This window comes from Protobothrops mucrosquamatus, unplaced genomic scaffold, assembly GCF_001527695.2.
Source record: "Protobothrops mucrosquamatus isolate PMUCROS unplaced genomic scaffold, P.Mucros_1.0 scaffold_211, whole genome shotgun sequence".
Classification (NCBI taxonomy): domain Eukaryota; kingdom Metazoa; phylum Chordata; class Lepidosauria; order Squamata; family Viperidae; genus Protobothrops; species Protobothrops mucrosquamatus.
The window spans coordinates 254,927-269,472 of record NW_015386287.1 but is presented as its reverse complement, the minus strand read 5'-3'; the positions used below and the strand labels follow the sequence as shown (position 1 = coordinate 269,472).

The 14,546-nt window shown below is 39.2% G+C and overlaps 1 protein-coding gene across 1 annotated transcript in view; it reads left to right on the top strand.

Moving 5' to 3' along the window:
* The first annotated feature begins 3,807 nt into the window (after nt 1–3,807).
* Nucleotides 3,808–14,546, top strand: part of PPP4R3A (protein phosphatase 4 regulatory subunit 3A) — a 30,092-nt gene continuing 19,353 nt past the window's right edge. The window contains exons 1-4 of the mRNA XM_015826688.1: nt 3,808–4,113; nt 8,184–8,239; nt 10,271–10,369; nt 12,034–12,651. Coding sequence (XP_015682174.1) covers nt 3,972–4,113; nt 8,184–8,239; nt 10,271–10,369; nt 12,034–12,651 — 915 coding nt within the window. The 5' untranslated portion in view covers nt 3,808–3,971. The remainder of the gene's footprint in view (nt 4,114–8,183; nt 8,240–10,270; nt 10,370–12,033; nt 12,652–14,546) is intronic.

Below are 14,546 nucleotides of genomic sequence, written 5' to 3'. Positions count from 1 at the left end.
AAGTTGCCATGAGTAGGACCTTCATGGATACAACTGGTACCCAAGAACTTATTTATTTATATGGTTGCCCATCTCGTATACATGACTCTGGGCAGCTAACAGTTAAAACAGAACACAAATATAGCAAAAAGAATGAACATTAATACTATGAAAGAACACCAAAGAACTTAGAACAGTGCTTTTCAACTGGTGGTACGTGTATCACTGGTGGTACATTGGCACCTGGCAGGTGGTACGCGACCATGCCCAGCCTAACCAAGTGTAGCCGGGGAGGGAACGAGCCAAAGTGGCGCAGCGCAGAACTTGCCGTGAGGGAGTCCTCAGGAGCTGCAGGGCTGCTGGGGTAAGACAAAAGCCCCAGGATCAGCACTTCCAGCTCACCAGGAAGAGAAAAGGAGGAGGGGGAGTGGAGACAGGAAAAGATATAAAAGGAGGCAGTTTTGGTGGGAGAGGGAGAGGAAAAAAAGACTCCAGAGAAAGAGTCAAAAGAGAAAGGGCTTTTGCCTCCTCCTCCTGGCCTATCCTGGTGGTCTCCCATCCTATTGCGAAGGATGCTTTGGTTACAAAGCCGGGTCTCCTCAAATGGAAAGGGAGTGGGCTTCCCTCTGACCCACGCACTTTGCCCTCCTGCACCCACCATGAGCAACCTGGCCAAGGAGAGTGAGCACAGCAGCAGCCTCGAGGAGGAGGTAAGCACAGCCAGGCAACCCCTCATGGAAGTGGGGCTGGACTGGGTTGAGCTGCAGGGTCCTGGCGCCCCGGGCTGGGCACTTGCCCTCCGCTGCCCAGGGCTCTGGGCAGCCCGCACCACCATCGGGGAGTCCCCCCCATGGTCCAAGAGGGTCGGTGAGGTTCCTCCAGTGGACCATGCCCTGGCACCCACCCCAGTCCCACCCCCCTCCACCAGAGACCTCCGGATCCCCTGCAGAGGCGCCCCTGACCTGAGCGATGTTGAGCTGGCCACCCCCCCTCCAACAGTAACCACAATGCTGATGCAGCCCTCAATGAAATCAAGTTTGACACCTGTGATATAAAAGGAGAAAGGGAGAGAGGAGAGGATATAAAGGATGAGGGGGGAGAGGAGAGGGTATAAAAGGAGAAGGGGTGAGAAATTTGTTAAATGAGTTTTGCCCCATTTTACAACTTTTCTTGCCACATTTGTTAAGTGAATCACTGCAGTTGTTAAATTAGTAACATGGTTGTTAAGTGAATCTGGTTTCCCCATTGACTTTGTTTGTCAGAAGGTTGCAAAAGGGGATCAGTTGACCCCGGGACACTGTGACCATCATAAATATGAATCAGATGTCAAGCATCCAAATGTAAATCACATGACCCTGGGGATGCTGCAATGATGATAAGTGTGAAAAATGATCATAAGTCACTTTTTCCAGTGCCATTGTAACTTCGAACAGTCACTAAGCGAACTGTTGTAAGTCGAGGACTACCTGTACTTTATCACTTTTTCCCTTTTTTTTGATCATCAAGTTTTTGACACCTTGCTAGGCGACTGATGGTACTCGAATATTGCCATATCCTAAAAGTGGTACAATCGGTGAAAAGGTTGAAAAGCCCTGACTTAGAACACTCATTTAACACAATCACAGCTAAGAAATGGGCTTATCCATAGTATCAGGACTCTAGGCCTGATGTCAAAACTAGGTTTTCAATGCCTTGTGACAGGCTAGAGGGATCAGGGCAAATCTAATCTCTGGGGGAATGATAATACAAAGGGCAGGTGCCACAACAGAAAAGGCTCTCTTCCTGTGCCCTGCCAGATGGAGCTTTTTCACAGACAGGACCTGGAACAGGGCTCTTCTCCTGGATCGAACAGAATTGGTAGACAACAATGCAGGGAGGTGGTCCGAGCCCACAAAGGGCTATTAATTGTATCTGGAAGTATACCAGTGGTCAATGCAACTTGCAGAACAGAAGTGTCACATGTGCCAAACAACTGGACAGCCATTTGTCTGAAATGGTATAGGGTTGGACTAGATGACCTCCAAGGTCCCTTCCAACTTTATTATTATAATATTATTATTATTGTTATTATTGTTGTTGTTGTTATATCATATTGTTTTTTTATTATTGTTATTATATCATCTCCCATAAGCACCCATGCCATGAATAAGAAGCCAGCTTCCCCCCCAGACATTGGGATAGGGTGAGGCTGGAGCCCCAGTGATTGTTTTTTTAAAAAATATATTGGGGAGTGTCAGTTTAGGGTACTGGGAGTTGGAGTGTGTGTCCCATGTTGGCTTCATTGTTGTTGTTTTTAAAAAAATGTTATCTCTGTTGCTTTGAGCCACCCAGTTATGGCAGATAAAGTGGGTGGCTATAAAATAGTTAATTAGATGCTGGTTGTAAGCATTCAAAGCTACAAAACTGCTGCACGTTTATTTGTTGTGAGCCCTGCCACCTTTACCACAGCCTGTTTTGGTAGTCCATCAGAAGGAGGGTTTTCCAAGAACAGGCTCCAGGATGTATGAAAAGCCGGTTCCGAAACCTGGGCAAATAAAGGTAGATACATTTGCTTTTCTTTTTTTTTCTTTTTTTTTTGCTACTCCACTGTGCGAAAAACGTCTTTTAGAAAATGGTCTTGGCTGCAGCGAAAGAAAAGAAAATAGGGGCGAGCCTCATAATCCTTCGCAGGAGAGCATTTCTGCTTTCTTACGGGAGATTGCTCCGTGATTTTCCCTTGGTCGCTTGGAACCAGGTGTGACGCGCGCCTTTCAACGGAGCCTCGTTTGAAGCTTCCCGAAGGCTGCGGGCCCTTTAAATGTTCGCGCCCGGCCCGTGCTGCCTTTGGCTGGGAGACCCCGTACAGCCAGTGAGAGGTGAAACCAAGATGGCGGCCGCACAGTGACTGAGGCTGGAGACGGAAGGACACAGGCGGCCACCGCTCCAGCCATCCTCCCCGAATGCGCGGAGGGGATTCGCTTCTTTGCCGGGTGCACGGAAGGAGCCAGGCCGCGTGAAAGGGACGAGGGAGGTTGGTGGGAGTGCCAGCAGCATCCGGAAGAGCGGGCGCAGGAAGAACATGGCGGCGGCGGCGGCGGCGGCATCGCGTTGAGAGTGCAGTCATCGCTGCTCGTGAGGGGAGATCCTGACAGAGACGGGCACCCGCGCCGCGTGCCGTTCCGCCTCTTCCCGCCTCCATCCCAGCAAGCCCGGCGTCCTCCGCCGCCCGTTTAGGTCGTGGCCTTTCCCTGGGAAAGAAGAAGGGGCGGTTCCGTCTGGGTCCCTTAGCCTGGCTAACGGGAGCGCGAGGAAAGGGGCTTCGGGCCTAGCAGCGCCTTTGCACAATAGGCCTGGCCGAGGGGGGAATTGACCCTCTTTCCCCGGGCTTCCCCCCTTCCCCTCCGCTGCCCTCTTCAGCCCTTCTGCTCATGATGCCCCAGCAGGGTCCTCGGATTTGCCTCCCCGAGCCCCTGGCGCCTTTGCCTCTCCTTTCGAGGGCTTTTCGCACGGGCAGCTAAACCTTCCCGCTTTTCCTGTCACTCGTCTGTTTTCCACTTGCTGCTTCTCGGTTCACCTCACCTGGCCCCCCTGACTAACGTTACTCGTCTGCGCTGGGTGAATTCTTTTTTCTTTGTTTTTGCTTTGAATCACCTATGTGACCTTAGGGTTTCTCTCGTAACCGTTTACATTTGCGTCGGCGTCTTTTTAGTTTCTCCTGGTGTTTCTCTTTGAAATCTTTGGAGGTTTTTATTTCCTGTTTCCCCCTGTTCTACAAAAGCTACCGTTTTACAGAAAAAGTTCTGTGCTCCCTGCGGTAGCGTTGCCTCCTCACCTTTTGGGGGTGTGTGATGAGGCAGTTATTTTAACCGTCCCAGTAAAAAAGATCCGTTTGGGGTATTGTGTGGGACTCTCGCTCCCTTTTCTGCTCCCCTTCTTTGAGGGGGGCCAAGCCCCCCCTCGCAGCTCTTCTTGATAGACTTTATCGCAGACCCTTGTGGTTTGGAAAAGGCAGAATGACCGATACTCGGAGGAGAGTGAAGGTTTATACACTAAATGAAGACAGACAATGGGATGATCGGGGCACTGGACATGTGTCCTCTGGCTATGTGGAAAGGCTGAAGGGCATGTCCCTGCTTGTCAGGGCAGAAAGTGATGGTAAGTATAGCTGAACAAGTATACATCAAATATATTAATCCTTGTGTTAATGAACTGTGACATGTGCTAATAATTAGATGTGGGGCAATGAATTTCTGTGCTGCATAAGTTGAGAGGGTGAGAATCAGGTAAGCATTACTTTCTATATCAGTGGTTCTCAACCTTTTTAATGCCGCGACCCCCAACCGGTCGTAAGTCGAGGACTAAACCGGTTGTAAGTCGAGGACTACCCAACCGGTCGTAAGTCGAGGACTTTCCCTGCCCAGGAGCGCCGCGCATGCGTGTTTCTGCCCCCTGTGCCGGCCGAGGCGTAGCTGGCAAGCAGCAGAGACGGAGCAGGCCGACCACCAGCTGGCCCAGCCCAAGGAAGGTAAGGCACCCGCCGGAAAAGGGAAAAAAAATGGCGGACAGCCTTGCTTGGCGACCCCCGTGAAATGGTCGATCGACCCCAAATGGGGTCGCGACCCATAGGTTGAGAACCGCTGTTCTATATGATAGCTTTCACAAAAGAAAATTTCCATCTGTGTTTATGTAAGTTGCCTAACTGTCATCAAAGTATGTGGCTTTAAATTTTTCTAGGTGGCAGACTATGGATAGTGTTAATTATTTAAAGTATCAATTAAACTTTCTCCTAGACATTTAGGACTTTTCCTATTATATTTAAATAACCTAATAGCTTAAGCTTATAGTATTCTTGTTTAACTCAGGTGTAGACCATTAAAATACTATATGGCCAAATATTTAACAAGATGTCCAAATTTTTATATTACCTTAGAAACTTTGTAGACTATCTAAAATACTTTATCATGTCTTCCATTTTCTGTAGAAAAATTTAATTTGCTTTTTAATTAAAACAAACCCTATCCTTTATCATCCCTTCTTAGAATAAGTGGAATCCATAATTTAAGCATGTTAATTGATTGTTAAACACAGTTTCCAAAGTTGCCAGTTTTGAAGCATGTCTCTATTCTCATATAAAATCTTTGTTTGAAGCAGAAGTGAAATTGGTGACTTGTTTTAATTATACCAATGAAATTTCAAATCCCATCTTGTCTCAATGTACTAGTATTCCTAGCTATTTGGCCATGTTATTCTTCTGTTTTTAATCATATAGGTGAAACAGCTGTTTCACATAACAAGTTTGAAGGTTTTTATTCTGAAAGCAAGCATGAATGGAAGCTAATAGGGGAAAAATAAAACTGGAATCAATTTGCCACCAGTTTCAGTATGTCATTACTTTAAAGAAAGTCGTATTCACTTCAGTGAGATTTGTTTTTAATATGTGCATAAAAATATTCCAATCTGATCCTAATTAAGGAATGTATTTGCTTTAAGTTAGAACACAGTGATGTCATAATTTTAACCAAATATTCAGATGGACTCAGAATATAAAATAATTTTAGAAGGTTGCAACAGATTATTAGAAATGTGTGCCTTATGTTTATTATACTAAAAATGTGAACTGTATTAGTATAATAATGTATTTCTGTGACGTTCCTGACATTGCCCACCAAACAGAATATAGACCATCTGACATCTTGGATGGCAAGATGCATTTGATCTTCCCCTAACCAACCCTCAGTTATATGGTCCCTTCCATCATAACAAGATTATTAGGAAATCTATTATACTTTGAATAGTATACGTCCTTGGGAAATGGGTTTAGTCGTTGAGGAACAAATTGAACTGTAGACATTACAGTTTTAAGACAGGCCTATGGCAAATTTACGTGTATTAAGTAAAGAAAGCTTTACTTAAGCTTTCTTCTCTGGCAGGGAGTTGGACTAGAAGACTCCAAGATCCCTATGATTCTATGATAGCCTTCTTTTTATTATGAATATTTGCACACATTTTCATGATTTCTATGGGCATTCATACATTGACTTTAGGCAGTCATTCTAATCATTACCATTGAGGAGCATACATTATTGTTATTGTAAAACTCTGTGCGTGTGTGTGTGGGGTCTCTAAGGTTGGTTGTTTTCTTGCAGACATTTCATTACTTAACTAGGTAATGTGCTAGAATGGAGTGGTGTTTGCTCTTTTTTTAAATTCTAGTGGCTTGCCCTGCCAATGTTGATGGGATTGTTCTTGGTGGTTCCTTGTTTACTGTTAGGTTGTTTGTCTGAGTTGTTAATTTCTTGATTGGAGTATTGTTTGCTTCTTAATTGTTGGTCTAAAATTAATCTTGGTGTCACCTCTACTCATCTGGGTGTTGATTTGCTGGTGAGACAATGTTTTTGGCTTTTGTTTCCTTTTTGCCTTTTTGATTGTCTTTTTTGAATGGTATGTAGATGTTGTTTATCTACATGCCATTCAAAATAATTTGTGATAATTGTTAGGCAAACCAGTGCAGTGCAAAATGACATTATTAAAGTAGAGGCTTGTTGTCAAAGTGCATTTTCTTATAGCTCACCTGTTCTTCTGGTGACAAGTTGTAAAACATTAAAACCAATATAGCACTTTAACTCATCATAATAAGAACTTTCACTCTAGTTTTATTCCGGGCTTATTTGGAGCAGATTTTTTTAGGAATGTATACTTTTCTAATTTTGAAATATTTTTGAAATATATAGTGTAAATGTTTTTAGTATTTTATGAAAATGTTTTATTTCCCATGTCAGTTTCAGTGAACTTTTATCTTTGTGCCCTAAGGTAACCATTATAAATAAACACACCATCATTAGTGAGGGTGTTAATAATTTAACCATGAACTTTATGACATTTTAGCAATACAAAATTTCCTTCTAGCTGAGCTTTGAGGAAATAACTTTAAAAGCAACTTTATTCTGTGATTGAAGTCAGTGATGTTTCTATTTTTTTAAGAATGTTCAGTTATTTTCAAAATGCTTCATAGAATTGTATTATAAAAAAGATACGAACATAGTCCTGACAGTGTCATTTACACTGGGAATCAGTTTCAGGAACAAGATTGTTGTTTCTGTTTGACATAAATACCTTTTCACTTTGCCACCATCCTAATTTTTCAACTGTTATTCAGCCTTACCAATATGATTTAACTGTTTTTATATATTTTTCAGATTTTGTAGATCACCCAGAGTCCATTGAAATTGGGCAGTTTATAAATTAAAGCAAATATAACCTGGTGCTTGGAGATGTTGTAAATTACAGTTCCCAGATTTCATGATTGTATATCTGGGTGATACTAGATTGGGGAAAAAAACTTTTGATCCACTGATTTGATAAATTATAAAACTATTGCTAATGGTAGGAGAAAATATTCTATATTGCATACAGAATGTTGCTTCATTCTGACAGACAGTGAGTTCAAATCAGTAGTTTCACTGGTCTGGGAAACAATCTTTAGGAATTATTTCCAAACCAGGAAAGTTCATATTGCCACCTAATATTTTTAAATAGTGTAACTGGGCTAGTAAAAGTGGCTTAAAAAGCGCAGTTTTATATATGGGGCTGTTTTTAGGAAATTTGTAATTGTTTTTCTTAACTTATCTTCATATTGTTGATTGCCTATATTTCGGATTGTACAGAATAATAACACTTTCTGTTTATCCCTTCCAAAAGCTTAGAAAAGGTGTGATTTGTTGATTCTTCCATCTGGATTTTTTCGCGTACAGTAGTTTTTATCAATTGAATATTTATTAGAGAGAAAACATGTCCAGAATGAACTTGAAAAAGTCTGTTTATCCAGTTTAACTCTTGCTTTAATTTTAAATATTGCACAATTTAATCATTGTTAGTTCCTAGAACTCTCTACAGGATAAATACTCAATAAATTACTCTTTAAATAGGCACGTGTTATGAGCTAATAAGATAAGGGGTTTTTTTTGTTTTAAAGCATCCTTGTGGAATGGTATACACATTTAAAATATATGCTGCACAAATGGAGATGGAACCAATCAAGTAGTCGATTTGATTGTGTTGCTGCTGCCTCAGGGGTGGGATGAGGTTTTCATGAGTTTTTATGTGGTAGATTTTTAAATGTTCTAATCCTTCAAGAGTTTCCTATGTGCAAATTGGGCAGCAATATGAATGCTTAATAAATAATAAACTTGTTTTAATAAATATTACAATTTTCCCCTGCTCTTTAGGTTCTCTACTTTTGGAGTCCAAAATCAACCCTAATACTGCATATCAGAAGCAACAGGTAATAGTTAGTTTTATTTCCTTGTAATTAATTAAAAATTAAAGATATTTGGTATTGCTTCTTTAGGAACTGTAATGATAATAAAGATGGAGAATTTATATACTTCTTGATAAAACAAAATTACAACATTTTATTAAAGTTAAAATAGAATATCAAACAAAAGTTATTATGAAAATCCTAAAAATTAATTTCAAATTCATAGATTTCAAGTTGATTGACAAAAATGTTCTTATCTGTGCTGTGAACCTCTAGCATGATATTGAAAATACATTTTCTTACATTTGATTAGCAACAGTAAATTCAGTTGCTCGTTAATGGTTTGGTAATTGCAGAAATATTTGTGCTATGAAAATGTTTAAAACTCTTCCCTCAGTCACTGGAATATAGGACTTTAAGATGCAATGTGATTTGTTAGTGTTACCAGACACTTATAGAGAGAATTCAGTCAATTCCCCCCTCCCACTTCACATCAGAGGAATGTGAGGGTTGTTATATTTAGTGATAATTCTCATTCTGTGCACCTCTCTTTGTGCCCTAAAAATCTCCTTAATGAGGTATTATGATAAAAAGGCAGCAGTTCTGACTCCATGTATTTCCCTTCTGTTTCTCTTTTTCATTCTGTGCAAGCAGACATAATTTATAATATTCCATTGTAGTTTAAGCAGACTGCAGTGCTTTTCTGCATCTAAGATTAATCTGATTGTAGCTTGATCAAAATATTTTCTTGTATTGATATATAAAAAGTAGAGTAGCAGATGTGATTGAAAACATACAACTTTCCTTGCACATGAAGAAGATACATCCCTATTACCTAAATTATGGTGTGCTCAATTTAGCCTCTATGATTACTTTGTTACTGAAATATATCTTAAAAAGGCTTTGGAGTAATGAAATTGTCTATGTAATTAAATTGGAGTGCAGAGAAATATGCCATTATATACCCAGTCTTTCTGTGAGATTAGCAGAGAAATGTTTAATCTACACTTAGGGATTTGGGAAGAAACTTGTAAATTTGTCATCCACGTTTCAGTAAAATTCAGGACAAAATGCATGCTACAGCTATGGTTTGAAATTAGTTTTTGTCATCTTTAAAGTAGCTTGTTCGGTATTTTTATGAGTCTGGAATCTCATAAATTTTATTGAAACAGTTTTATACCACCTTAAATACCTACAAATTATATACCTTTTAATTAAGTTTACCAAGTTTTTGGTGATTGTACTACATCAATCTGTTAAAATTATAATTGCATACCTAAATAAAAAAGATGAATAAGCTTTATCAAAAATGTGTAACAAATGTTACAGTCATTTGATATTCTAAAAATAAAGTATGGGTCGAAATTGATAAATGGTGAATGAACAGAACGTAACAACTAAAAGTCAAAAATATTTTTTACTATTCTGGCCATGTGGGTGACAAATTAATAAAATAGGAGGAATTATACTGCAATTTGAATGCAATATATATCCAAATCAAATCAAAATAAATAAGGAATGTCTTGTTACATTAAGAATGGATAAATTAGGGTGATGATATTTAAGAACATGTCCATAATATGAAAAAAAAATACTATGAGGACATGGTCTTTGTTCAGAATGGATGTGCAGAGTCAGTTAAAGCATATTTTGATATAAAATTAATAAGCTGCCAACAATATGATAGTGATATAAAATCAGTTTTAAATAAATGAGCCAAGCAATTGTATTTCACACGCTACAGGTGCATTTTATGAATATTGTCATTGTGTTACACACTATTGTTAGGAAAGTAATTATTATAGTAACTCTTAGATAATCTTTTATGTCCTTAAACATATTTGAAGTGCAATCCTGATAAATACACACTGAGGTAAGAAGAGGCTTGTTCTGAATTTGCGTCTCTTCTGAAGCAGCTTGTTGACCTTCTTACTGAAATGCATAAGTTGGTTAGGGTTATCATGTGAGCCTAGAAAAAGACACCTTTTCTGCTTTGGACTAGAAATGACTACAGCTCTGTATGTACATATGCATATAAATTTATTAATTTTGAAGGACACGCTGATTGTGTGGTCTGAAGCGGAGAACTATGACCTGGCTCTTAGCTTTCAAGAAAAGGCTGGTTGTGATGAAATATGGGAAAAAATATGTCAGGTAAGATGTGTACCTTGAATGTTTATCTGCCATACTTAATGCAATTAACAATACTAAATTATCTCCATTTCTCCCAGAAGTTTCACCTGTTGAAATTCATACACTATGTTTTCAGAATTGTAGTTGGAAATAATCTAAAGGAGCTGTAAGTCAGTGTTTCTCAACCTTGACAATTTTAAGGCATGTGGACTTCAACTCCTAGAATTCCACAGCCAGCAATGCTGGCTGTGGAATTCTGGGAGTTGAAGTCCACATGCCTTAAAATTGTCAAGGTTGAGAAACACTGCTGTAAGTAGACTAAAGTTGTCTACTGTAAGTAGATTAAATAATACAGCTGTGTAATGCTTTTGATTTGAATGCAGAAAGATGCACCCTCCTCACCTTTTGTAGAACTCCAAGGCCTGCTAGAGCACTGGAATTGATTGCTTCTTTGCACAGCTGCATGGCGCGATTCTGGAAGTGGCCTGGCCACAAAATGGCCATGTTAGTGTTGCTGCCCTGTGGCCTGGGGACAAATTGCTTTGCTCTGCTGTTTTAACAAGGTCTGCATAGCACTGAAAAAGCTTTCTGCAGCATTCAGGAGCTTCCTCAGTGCTGGGCAGACCTTGTTAAAACAGCAAAACAAAGCAGTTTGTCTGGTGGCTGCTTTCAAGTCACTGCTGTGTGGTCTTGGGACATGTGTCCTACATTCTTTCCCCAAAACGAGGTGCAGAGAGCTACAGAAAGTAAGTACAATGAGTGATGGGCATCTCGGGAGTAGACCCAAGTGCTGTGGGGTCCTGGTTGGGTGGGATGGGGGTGAAAGAGGTGGGGAATGCCACAGCTTCCCTGCGGTCAGTCATAAGGGTAAATAATATTGGAGTGTCTGTCATAACTTTGAATATTCCTTATGTCTGGGGTCCCCAACTCCCAAGCCACAGTCCACTAGTGGACTGCATCCTGTTTGGAACTGGGCCATACAAGTGAGGGGTGAGCGCTCGTGTGCATGCGCTCATGCACACAGCTTCATTTGCACGAGTGGCAGGTATGCATGTTCACACGCGTAGCTCCATTTGTGCAAATGGCAAGTGGCTCACAGCAAGTGGAGCTATGAACGCTTGCATGCGTGCCTACTACTCTCAAGGGGCCATCTCCTCTCCTCCTGCCCCGTCGGGCTGCCAAGCCAAAAAGCTTGCGGACCATGACTTTAAGTAATACAAAAATAATAATAATAAAGTTGGCTTGTGGACTACCTGTATAGATCAGAAAACTGAAAAACATCAATTTATAATATAAGGCTCTGCCACCATCTGGAAATATTGTAAGTCAAAATATAAAAATACAAGCCTACATAATATTCTGATGCTGTTAAGAAAGGTTGTTAGTGTTACATATTATTAGTGGCTACATCAAAAAAGTTATTTTTAGCATTTTGTTATCTTTAATTTTTAATGTATATATTCATTGGAAATACTAGCTACAATAACATAGCCTTTTATGTAATTGAACTTCTTGATTCAGGACTACGGTGCTTGGTAGTGTATTTCATTTTTAATGTGCTTTATTTTGCATTTATTGATGCAGATGTATAATTCTCAATTCTATTAAACATAACATAGTAATATATCTTGTAGAAATGTAGCAACTGAAATGGTACACTTTTTACTTTTCTTTAACCTTAACAGGTCCAGGGAAAAGACCCTTCAGTGGACATTACTCAGGATCTTGTGGATGAATCTGAAGAGGAACGTTTTGATGATATGTCATCTCCAGGTCTAGAGTTACCATCCTGTGAATTAAATCGATTAGAAGAGATTGCAGAACTTGTGGCATCTTCACTGCCTTCCCCATTGCGGCGTGAAAAACTTGCTTTAGCACTTGAAAATGAGGGCTACATAAAAAAACTCTTAGAAATTTTTCATGTGTGTGAGGACTTGGAAAATACTGAAGGACTACACCATTTGTATGAAATTATTAAGGGAATCTTCCTCTTGAATAGAACTGCACTTTTTGAAGTCATGTTTTCTGAAGAATGTATAATGGATGTAATTGGATGTCTAGAATATGATCCTTCTTTATCACAGTCACGGAAACACAGGGAATTTCTGACAAAAACTGCAAAATTTAAAGAAGTTATTCCAATATCTGACCCGGAGCTGAAACAAAAAATACATCAGACATACAGAGTACAGTATATTCAAGATATGGTTCTACCTACTCCTTCAGTATTTGAGGAAAACATGTTGTCTACTCTTCATTCATTCATATTTTTTAATAAAGTAGAAATAGTTGGTATGTTACAGGTAAGTTTGGATATTTTTTTAAATTGAGTTTTTTTTTCATTTATAGGTGGTCCTTGCACCAGCCTTACTGTTAAAAGTAATATTGCATTTAATGCTGACAACACATCCTTCACAACAAAGTAGCATAAGTATTATGAATAAGGTGAAGGAAATAATTTTGAATTTGAACCATTTCTAAATATTTTGTTTTGAATGTGAATTCACTCTTTAACAGGCCAGTTTTAACATCTTGATAATCTCGGAAGAGTTTTATCTTTGAAACTCTTAGCTTTTAATTTGAAATACCTCCCAAATGATAAATGATTCTGTACCAGCACCAGGTATTGGAATTCAGAACAGTTTGAATTTGAAATGTTTTTGTCTTTCCATAAAACATCAGAGGTTGTTGACAATTGCGAGGCTTAAAATGCTAAATAGAAATGTTTCCTTAGAACAAATAGAGAATTTTTAATATATAACTTTGGGCCTTTCTTAATAAAAATGCAGAAGCTGTCTATAAAGTAAAGCAAAGATTTTTTACACTTGCCATAGCAAAAGGAATCCCAGTGAAAGCATCTTCTATGCATGAGCATGCTTGTTCAATTAATGCAGTGGTTGCACTCATTTTTTTCCCAAGGATATGGTTTCTTGAACAGCTGGTATAGAAATGTGCTTTGAGAACACGTCTTCCATTTGTATTAGTCATTAGTAGAATCTTCCAAATGAATATGCTTTTTGAAAAATTTGCATGGGTTTTGTTCTCTTTAAAGAAAGATTTTTGTGCAAATACTACTGATTTCAACATGCTCTTTCTAAATAAGTTTTGGGGAGGGGAGGGTGCATTTTAAGCTTTACGGATGGTCTAGGACAACTCATTATGGCCAACTCACCACAGCCAACTTGCCGCGGGACAACTCAATGCTGAATTGTTTCATTTAGTTACTTTTATTATTGGTGATCACATTTTCATCAAAATTATTGTACGTCTTGTATTTCTAGATTGATTTAATTTTATTATTATTGACCATGGTTCTGTTGAAATTAATTTAACTTTTATATTTGTTGAATTGTCTTGTGGCGAGTTGTCCCTGGCAAGTTGGCCATGGTGAATTGTCCCATTCTGTTCAGAGGTTTTTGAAAGTTGCTAACCAAGAATGGAAATGATAAAGAATCAATAGATTCATATAGCTAAAAGGGACCATGTATGTTTTATAGTCTAATACTCTGCTTAGTGCAGGATCCATTAAATTACCATTGGACATGACCAACCAGCCTCTGAAGAACAATTGACAATTTCATGTGGCAGTCTCTTCCGCTGTCAGACAGTTCATAAAAGAAATTCCATGTGATGTTTAGACTGAAATCTTTCCTTGTAGTTTTAATCCATTGGTTCTGATCCTTTCCTCTGAGTTGGGCAATAGAGAATAAGCCCATTCATGATAATGTCTTAGTTCTACTTGATCTGTAGATAGCATGTGATCAGTCTGACCATAGGATCTCCTTAGAGCACTTTTTTACCTAGACTTTAATCACATTGCTAGCGTTTCTCCCTAGATATTTTGTTGCAAAAGCTAAATTGGGAGATTTCTTATTCCTTATTCATCCAATGACAGTTTGAGATTATAAGTCTGTTAACATTATAGCTCTGCTCTTCTTTTACACCCAATAATATCATTATGGGCCTTTTGGATTTATTTGTTGTTGTCTAAGAGGCAATGGTAACCAGGAGTGCTTTTTATTGCTTCTTTGCTACATTCCAGTCAAGGACTATCTTGAGTGATAGGATCTGAGCTATTTCCAAATGCGCTGTGCTTTATCAAGAGCAGCCTCTGAATATGTCTGGAGCTTTCAGTTGATAGAAAATAGAACTTCCCAAATGCTGATGTGGCCCAGAAAATGTGAATTAGTTCTAATTA